Genomic DNA, 9,508 nt, shown 5'->3' with positions numbered 1-9,508 from the left:
AGCATTTAGTGTTTGGAACCATGGTTCAAAAGAATCAGTGTATAGTCAGAAAAGATGATTGTTTTTCAAGACAGAATCATTGTGGTTATTGTCAGAATCCTTTCATGTCAGAAAAGTTATTTGTATATGGGCAACCAATAGTCAAAAAGCATCATTGTGCTACCACAGGAAAGGGAGGTTAGATAACAGAATTCTTGCCTCAGACTTCAACAGGCCCTGTTTATGTGGGCAAAAGTCTTGTACTTCAAATATTAAAGACACTAACACATTAAGTGCTTTTGTTTTTTCCTCAAGGACACATGATTTATTGCTTCTTGGGTTCGATATAAAGACATAACCATAGAACACAGAATTGTCTTATTGTTTGCTCTTTTTGGTTTGTTGACATTCAGAACATTAGTGATTTGAGATAAAGTCTATGGGCCAGATTCCATAGTCCCATTGGTTTGCAAAAAGTTCCTGCCACCTGTAACATATTTAGGCTGTCTTGGTGAAAAGCTGCAGTATCAAAGCTACTACTCTTAAACTAATTTTATAACAAGCAGAAAGAACAGCACATGAGAACTTCCTGCAACTTGCCATGTGCAGATTAGGAGAATGCTGTTGTTTCTTCAAATACATTATACCACATAGTCATAGTACTACGAACACTTTCATTTCTAAACTGAGAAAATGTGCAAATCAAATGCCCTGTCCCTCCCTTACACTGATATCATTCTGCCCATCTGGCTCTAACATTCTGGGAAGAGTTTTTATTTCAGTAGTGTAACCAGAATCCCTCCACCTAATCCTCGTGTATTATTTTGCTGTTTCCAATATAATGGATAATAAATATTCAATTGTCTACCTCAAAATCTAAATTTTGTCTTTTTTTTTTTTTTTTACTTATTCCTGTCTTATAACGAGGGATGTGTGAATTGGCTTTGCCTATTTTTGAATTCACCGAGACTTGATGGGTTCAGCAGATGTACTTGAATTCAAATGTCCTTGTCTGAGTTTACACCCTGCCTTTGAGTGATGAGAGGAACAGAGCAGAGGGGAAGAGAGACATCCAAAGGAGAAAATGAGGTGCAGTGGGGGGGGGGCAGAGCAGAGGGGAAGAGCAGAGCAAAAACACAAATATAGGGTGACTATGCAAAAAGGAGTAGGAAAGAAGAGAGAGGTGAATTAAAAAATAACTGTATGGAGCTATATCATCCCCTTCTACAGAGAAACTCCCTGGGAAGAGGAGTTAGGAAACACCATGAAACTGGCTATACATAGTGACCAGGCCATTCCCTTTAATATAAAAATGGTTTGAGGGGTTGCAGAATGGACAAAGAAGCCATAGTCTTGTGTGGGAAGAAAGGTCTGCTTGGAGCCATGGACACCTTGTGCAGAGCAGGGGCCACCAAGCCCAGCTGGCAGCATTGCTGCCTATGTATTCGTTTTGAATTGACTCATCACTGACATTTAAGAGTTTGAAGGGGCACCGTCCGTTCAAATTTGGCAGCAAATGTAGGCCTTCTGTAAACAAACTTGTATGGAATCTGAGACAAAGAGAAATGCTTTGCTCTTCTCTTTTATAATACTCCAATGGCTGGAGGTGGTATTTAAACACATGAATATTCTCCTCCAGTGTCTGCAGCTCAAATATTGCAGCATTGAGCTAGGACATGACAACCTGAAAGTGAAATTGGCTAGAAATGGCTATAAAAGTAGCCAGTTTTATTGCCTACAGTGAATGGAAATGGGCCAGCAGCATAAATGATGAAAAAAATATTTTAATTTGTATTGTGTTTTTCTAACGATGGTGCTATGAGCTTCACATTGGCAGCCCCCCTGCTTTCACTATGTGCCCCAGGAGTCTGTCCATCCAGAGCTCATTGCAGAATTAGGTCCTGAATCTTGCAATCTTCATTCATTTTTTATTTGGTCTTTACGCAGGCAAACTCCTATTGTAGTAAACCCCAAGCTTCCTTGCCTAAGACTAACACTGTAAAGTGGTAAAATGGAAAGGGTTTTTTAATTGTAAAAACATAACCAACTTGTCGTTTATGCCACTTGTTCAACATTAATTAGGGTTTGCCTATGTGAGATGCTCAAGGTTCTCCTACTATGATTTTATGAAAAAGATTTTTAAAAAATTACAGGAACAAAGTGTTGTGGACACAAACTAATTTTTGCAAACAAACCAAACATAGTTTTTGGTAGGGTCACAGAGGTTTGATAGGTTCACAGAGCCTCAAATTGCACAAACCTTATGGATCTCCATTTAAAACAAGAACAATATAGTGATGCAATCATAACATTACAAATGAGACAGGACAGCTTTAAGAGAGAAACAGGAAGTTGTAACTAGAATCCAGCTGAAGTCTGAGCTGGGGGAGTTTGCCGTGAGGCTGCAAATAAAGCAGATGTGTTTGTGAATTTCAGTAGTGTCTAGACTTTCTTTTACTAAAGTTGATGATACAGCATTTAACCTGAGGTGTTTTCTTTATTTTGCATTTTGTTCCTCTTCATCCTTTATTTTAAGTGCTCGCATATGGGAATGAAATGGAGAAATTAAGGAAATATATGTCAGCAAGAGATGAGGATCAGTTTTATCATCAGGGAGCTGTGGAATTGTTGGTCTTTAACTTTTTGCTTATTCTTACAATATTAACAATTTGGTTATTTAAAAATCATCGATTCCGCTTTTTGCATGAAACTGGAGGAGCCATGGTTTATGGTGAGTACAAATTCAAGTGTCAGTTTAGTATTAAACTTGTTGCATGTGTATAATTAGACACTTGAGCTCAAGTGCTGACAAGGCACAGAAAAGATGCTGAATGAAATGCCACAAGCCTATTGAAATGTGCAGTAAAAAATGTAACTCTTCAACTCTCACAAAGCAGATATAGGTTGACCTGTCAATGGAGTAAATGTCATGAATAGGTTATCATAGCACTGTGCAGATAATGTACTTCCATGGGCAGATCTAAATCTAATAACCCTTTGGGAGTATGGGAATATAGGATGCATGAATGAAATAAGAATGAAATACCAGGTTGAAAGAGATTATTTCATTTGAATATAATGCACACTTGTGTGTGATATCCCATGATAGTGTGACACTAAGTCAGAGCAGGAATCTATTAGGATCTCATGGGTCCAGCCCTGTGGTCTGATGCAATTTCAACTAGCTGAAGATTTTTGTTTTGTTTTTCATTGTATTGTAGAAAAGCAGATTTTGAAAAGTCACTCTCTGACTCTCCCTGAATGTTTCCATCGTATCTGTACTTCAGTTTGCCTCTCTTGTTCTAATCTTCCTTGATGAAATTTTCCAATATTTTATTTAACTTATGCATAGGACCTTCTGCATAGCCTGCTGCGATGAAGGTCTCTGTCAGTTTAATTATTATATGGAGGGAATGGGGGTGGCTATTTCCCCAGTCCTTCCTTTCACTCTTGTTTCACTTTCAGAAAAGTTGTGTGATCTCCATTTTGCTTTTCACAAAACGTGTCCTGATGACACTGTCAAGGCTGGAAAAAGAGATACAAATTATCATTTTATACATTGTGCATCCTAGCCACAAACCATCTGTGACTCTGACTTTCCTATGAATGTCAGGATGCTGTCCCATGCATTATGAAATTCACATGCTCTAAGGTTGCATATTCTAAAAAATACTTGAGCCTGTTTTTCTGTCAGTTGCATGCAGTATTTCCATTGAAGTCATTGACAGTGCATGCATGGAACTTGAGATAATAAGGCCCATGATTTTAAGACCATTGGAGCTGTAAATTTGAAGATCAGTAGCTGTTTCCACCTTAAGCGGTATCTTTTAAAGAAAGAGAGTTAGAGTTTATTGGAGGGTTAGAGCTGAGGTCTATCAGTCTTAACATTGTCCGTTTAAAACTGTTAATTACACAAATGAACTCTGAAAAGTCATAGGAACACAGGATTTACCCTTCTGTACCAGATACGTGATCTGATGACCTGTTTAGGTCACTTCCTGCCTCTAGCAGTGACCTGATGCTTCAGAGGAAAATAAAAAACAAACAATCTTGTATCAAGCCACTCATGCTATTCTAAATAGGTGGATGGGGAAGAGTGAGTGTTGCTTTCCTTCATACCTGTTCCTGCCTCTGTTTTGAAAGATTATGTTTTATAATGTAACTCTTTACTGGCAAATAACTAGAGTGGTGGAAAAGGAACTTATGTGACAATCCACCCTATTTTATTTTCTCTCTCACTTCTCAGGTTTTATATCCCATGTGCATAATATACTGCTAATAAATCAACTGAGATTAAAAAGCAATTCTTGGTAGAAGGTTACAGTTCCCCACCATTAATAATGGCATTGATGTGCACAGTTTAGATAGTTCTACTAAAATAATTTTTATACTGTACAAACCACCTCTAATTGCAGATGATTATATACATTTGCCTGTTATTTTTTGCTATTAATCTCTGCATGTGGGGAACTCAATGAAATACTACGCAATATTTTCATTATGGCCAACGTGTAAAATATAACATTTTTCTAGGATTTACACACAAGACCCTTTCCCTTAGCATTCTTTCCTTCTTCTGTATGGTGTCCTGTGTACAACTGATAATGGTACTTGCTGTGTTAGACACAAACCAAAACCTCAGATTCAAACACCCCATACTTTTGCCTAAGTTTTGGACTGGATCTGAATTTAGTGACTTGGGTTCTCCATCTCTGGTTCGTTTTGAATGTACCTTATCAAAAATGACATAAAAGCAAAAAGAGGGTAGGGAAGGCAATCCAACTTCATTAAAAAAAGTCAGTTTCCTATCTTAGGGTTTTATACTGCTGCCCATCGCTGTTGTTTCTGAGCATTTAATGTCAATAACATTTTCAACTCCTACAATGTGGAATATTTGTCATTGCCTTGCACCTTGTGTAACCAGGAGTACCATTAAGCAGAGTATCCTTTTTAGAGTTCATTAAATTCACTTGCCAGTTGAGACCTGTGCTGAGGCCTGAGTGAAGCTCTGTATTAAGAAATTCCTGAACAAAGGATACTGAATCCATTTAGTCTTCTATTATTTATGACAGACTTCAGACAAAGAGAAATACCCATTCATATGCATTACAAGCTTAAACTGTAGTCCTTCCTGCACCTAGCAATATTGGGTGTGGCTTTAGATATTCTTAGCAGTGTGAAACAGGAGTGGTTAAAGGAAACCAGCATTTCAATTGTAAACAATTGTAACAGATCAATACCAGCAACTTCAGAGGAAAATCACCTATAGGAATCTCTACAGAACCATGTGCTTGTACTGGGCCAAATTCTGTTCTCACTTACATGGCAGTCAAGCTTGAGTAGCACCATGAGAACTGGTTCTCCATTGCCTTGAAACTTGTGTAGCCATTTACACCAGATTTTACAATCAGATCAGTAGCATTTTACACCTACTTTGCATAGGCGTAATGCCCTGATTCCATAGTTCATTGTATGGAGGCACAGATGTCTGCTGTTTGGATCCATTTTTAGGCTCTACATGAATGCACAGTCTGCAAAGCTATGGAGAATCAGGTCTATTTACTTATGAGTAAGTAGTATTTGGCCAGCTGTTTGCCGACAGTTGCACAGAAAGATGTCTGGGTCTGAAACAGTTGGCAATGCAGTGTGTGACCATTATTTATGGGCGTGCCATTGCAGAAGATGGTCAAAGAGAAAGATAAGGAAAATTAGCATAAAGGTGTGACAGATTTAGGGTCTGATCTTGTGAGGAGCTGAGCACCCACAACTCAGGCCACTAAGCCCCATGGACAGAAGAATGCAGATTCATTCATTGGTTTGCCTTCCAATTTCCCACCGAATTTGTGTCTCTGATTCTTGTAGCTAGGTTCAACAGTAGCATTCTTGGTAATGCTCTGGGGTGGGCCAGTGCCAAAGCAGGCAGTTGAATGAGGTGTGAAGAAGCAGCTGAGTGTCAGCATGGACAGTTGTTTGTTGTTTTTGTAGCATGGACAGTAGGAAATGTTGGCGTTTACACTTCTAACCATTTTATTCTAACAATAGCACTTACATAACATGGCCCTTCCTTTGAGGAATTTGAAAGGTACTTCTGAGTGCCCAGCAGCAAATGCCTTGGGACTGGCTTTTAGAAGTGCTGCGAGCCCACAGCTCCAATTGAAATCAGTGGTTTGAAAATCAGACTCGTACTGAGCACCCAAATCAGAGGTCACTTCTGAAGATGATGACCTTGACAGTAGGTCTGCATCTACACTACAGGGGAATGCAGGCATAGGTATGACACCATAGCTATGTCAGTATAGTCCCACAGTGTAAACATACTCTCTGGTAGAGGGGGCCCAAAACTGCTAGAGCTTTCTTGTTGAAAATCAACACCAAACTCCAGTTATGAATAAACCGAGGCACAGAGGGCTGGATTCATCACTCTGGTTCATCAGATTTATGCTGCTGTAACTCTGTTATAATCAATGGAGTTTTCTTGATGTAAAACTAGAATAATGTAGTAGAGAATCAAGTGCAAAGAAATTAAATGACATACCTAGTGTCACACGGCAAGTCAGTAGTAGAGCCAGCAAGACAGATCGGAAGAGCTGTTACAGTCACTATCCTAAGACACTAAACTGTAACTGCTTTTTTCAGGGAACTATTTACTGGAAGTGGGGCAAAAATGGTGATTCAAGCTTGATCCTTTGAGGTTCTGAATGAGTGCTGAGTATTTCCCAATTCCTTCAAAGGGACTGTGGGAGGTCAAAACCTAATAGGATTAGGTCCTAGAAATGGGAATCCATAGTTTGGGGTAATATGACAAAAATCACAATTTTCCCTTTTTCAATTAATGTATGAATGATGAAAAGAGATCTTCAAGGTATAATTTAGAGCCTGGAAAAAGGATGATCAAGGCAGGTTGCATAATATAGTACAAGTTTGAGAAACATCCATAGCCAGAATGGATTTTGTAGTTGGAATATAAAAGAGAAGTAATGTTCTTAAATCAAACGTGAAGAAATGCAGGTCAGCTCTAAAATAATTATTTAACAGTCAAGAGAATTAAGCAATGGACTGAACTACATAGTACGGTTTCTCAGTCACCTTCATTTAGAGGTGTTCAGAAATAGCTAGATAAAATCCTAGTGGGAGGAATATCCTCTTTGATATGAGAGTGTGACCTTGATGACCTCAAAGGTCTTTTCCAACACTATTACCTATGATTAAGGATTTGATCCTGCTTCCACTGAAGTCATTGGCAAAATTCCTATTGACTTCAATGGAATCAGGTTTGGCCTCTAGTTGGGGTGCTTCTGGGAGAGGAGAAACAAATGGTAATGCAATAAAAAAAAAACAACCTGTCACTTTAAAGTGTCTTTTTTCTGATTCAATCCAGCATCAGAATAGTCACTTTTAAAAAGGAAATGTCCAAACGTCAGTACTAGTCACTGAAGGGAAACGTCTCGGATAAAGGGAACCTGGGAAGAGAAGTGATGTCCTAATTGGATTCTGACTTCTAGAGTGTTAGGGATTGATTCCTACTCAGTGCGGCGTGCTCTCAACCTTGCATGATAAGACTCCATATTAATGACTAAACTCCATGTTCAACTGATGTTATCATATCTGAAGCTGTCTTACGTGTGCTCACAGCATAGCAATCTGTAATAGTGCTACCTGGTTTCTTATTATGTGAATAAATCCTTTCCTGACTTGTTCACATGCAATTTGTTATTTTTAACAGCATCATTGCTGACCTTCCATTCTAAAATCTAAAATTGTGCATTTGGTTCCCATTCTATTGAAATTAATGGAACATATGAGGGGCTGCCATGTGTACCTGGTATTAAAGGTATGTTTTGTATAGGGTGCCCCATACATTAAACACAGAGAACTGTTTGAAAATATTTCCATATTTAGTTGCAGCGTTGGGGAACAGTGGTTGCAAGGGATATTGAAAATATTAGTCCTGCTTTTATTAAGTGTGTTCTGAATGCTTCTTTAGAACCTATTGTAAATCATTTTTTTTGGAGTTGGTGAGAACAGTATAAATGGGAAGGTAGAGGCAGCAGAAAGGAAGGCATATGCTGTACATCTTTAGCCTATGTTTAAAAAAGGGGATATTAGCTATATTAGAAATATTAAATATTTTGTACAAAGCAGAAATGTATGTGAGTTGATGATGCACAAACTTTAAAATATTTATTTTTCCTGAGGTTTTATATTCTGTATATTGTTAAATCAGACCTATGGTAAATGCTTTATTTCGTAAGGAATAATATGACTGCAATAGTTAAGTGGTCTCCAGAAACATTGAAGAGATACAGCAATTGTCTCTTATAGATCCTTCTATGGAGCTTTCATTAATTTTCTGACTCTAGGGATTTGAATCCATCTATACTTCAAATTTAAAACATCACAACGTTCCTCTGACAACTCAAGAGACTCAAAAGCTCCATTAATGCTCTAAGAATATTGATTGTCAACATCTGCTGTACTTAATGCTAGCCATCCCTGTATGTCTATTGATACTCACACAAAATTGCCTATTTTATTTGTACTCTAAAACCATTGACAATACCTTTTAAACATCCGGTGTGCTACTCTGACCTATATTGTATCTGAGGATAGGATCCACACTAGGAGAAAGAAGCAACACAAGCTTGAATTCTAGTTGTCTTTGTCAAATGTTGATTTTTATTTCCTTACAGCAAGCTTGACGATAATTTTTTAAGACCTTAAAAAGCACCATTCCTGCAAACACATAATGATCAGCTTTACATATATGAATATATTCAGGTACCTAAGTGTTTGCAGGACTGTGTGACTTCTTTGGAAAAGTTCGTGAAATGCCAGACTAACCATTTCTGAATATTATCTGTCCCACCAGAGAAAACTCACAAAAGACTCTTTGTGACTACTGTTGAAGATACCATATCTTGCCAGGACACAGAATAAGAGTTGCCCTTGTAGCTTCCCATCTTAAACTTGCCACTGCTGTTTGAAATAATATAACCCAGAAGCCAAATTAATGAACTTTCACTAGTATAACAGAGAACACAATTTGACCATGTCTCAGTTTCCCCAAATGTGCCGTTAATAAGTTAAATGTGGCTTTATATAGGGAACAATGACCCTTCTGAGTGGTCTAGTTTTTTAATCAAAGGCCCAATGAAAATACAAGCAAACCTTCACCACAACATCTTGGATGGGAAACAGAGTCAGTCACAATTTATGCGTTCTCCCTGGTCTCCTACTCCCCTCCAGCAGGGTTCTCTTGGCTCTGGTCCTGTCATAACTATAAATAGGGTTACCATACGTCCGGATTTTCCCAGACATGTCCGGCTTTTTGGGCTCCAAATCCCTGTCTGGGGGGAAATCCCAAAAAGCCAGACATGTCCGGGAAAATCGGGACATGGGGGCCGGCGGTGCCGGGCCGGGGGCTCGGGGGCCGGCAGGGCCGGGGGCTCGGGAGCCGGCGGTCGGCGGGGCCGGGCCGGGGGCTCGGGAGCCGGCGGTCGGCGGGGCCGGGGGCTCGGGGGTCAGCGGA

The 9,508-nt window shown here is 39.1% G+C and overlaps 1 protein-coding gene across 1 annotated transcript in view; it reads left to right on the top strand.

Annotated features, from left to right (window-relative positions):
- The first annotated feature begins 2,353 nt into the window (after positions 1–2,353).
- SLC9A9 (solute carrier family 9 member A9) overlaps positions 2,354–9,508 on the top strand; it is a 332,485-nt gene continuing 325,330 nt past the window's right edge. Inside the window, exon 1 of the mRNA XM_034781731.1 lies at positions 2,354–2,710. Coding sequence (XP_034637622.1) covers positions 2,536–2,710 — 175 coding nt within the window. The 5' untranslated portion in view covers positions 2,354–2,535. The remainder of the gene's footprint in view (positions 2,711–9,508) is intronic.

This window comes from Trachemys scripta, chromosome 9 (assembly GCF_013100865.1).
Source record: "Trachemys scripta elegans isolate TJP31775 chromosome 9, CAS_Tse_1.0, whole genome shotgun sequence".
Lineage (NCBI taxonomy): Eukaryota > Metazoa > Chordata > Testudines > Emydidae > Trachemys > Trachemys scripta.
The sequence above is the reverse complement of the archived record's forward strand: the minus strand, read 5'-3'. Positions and strand labels throughout refer to the sequence as shown.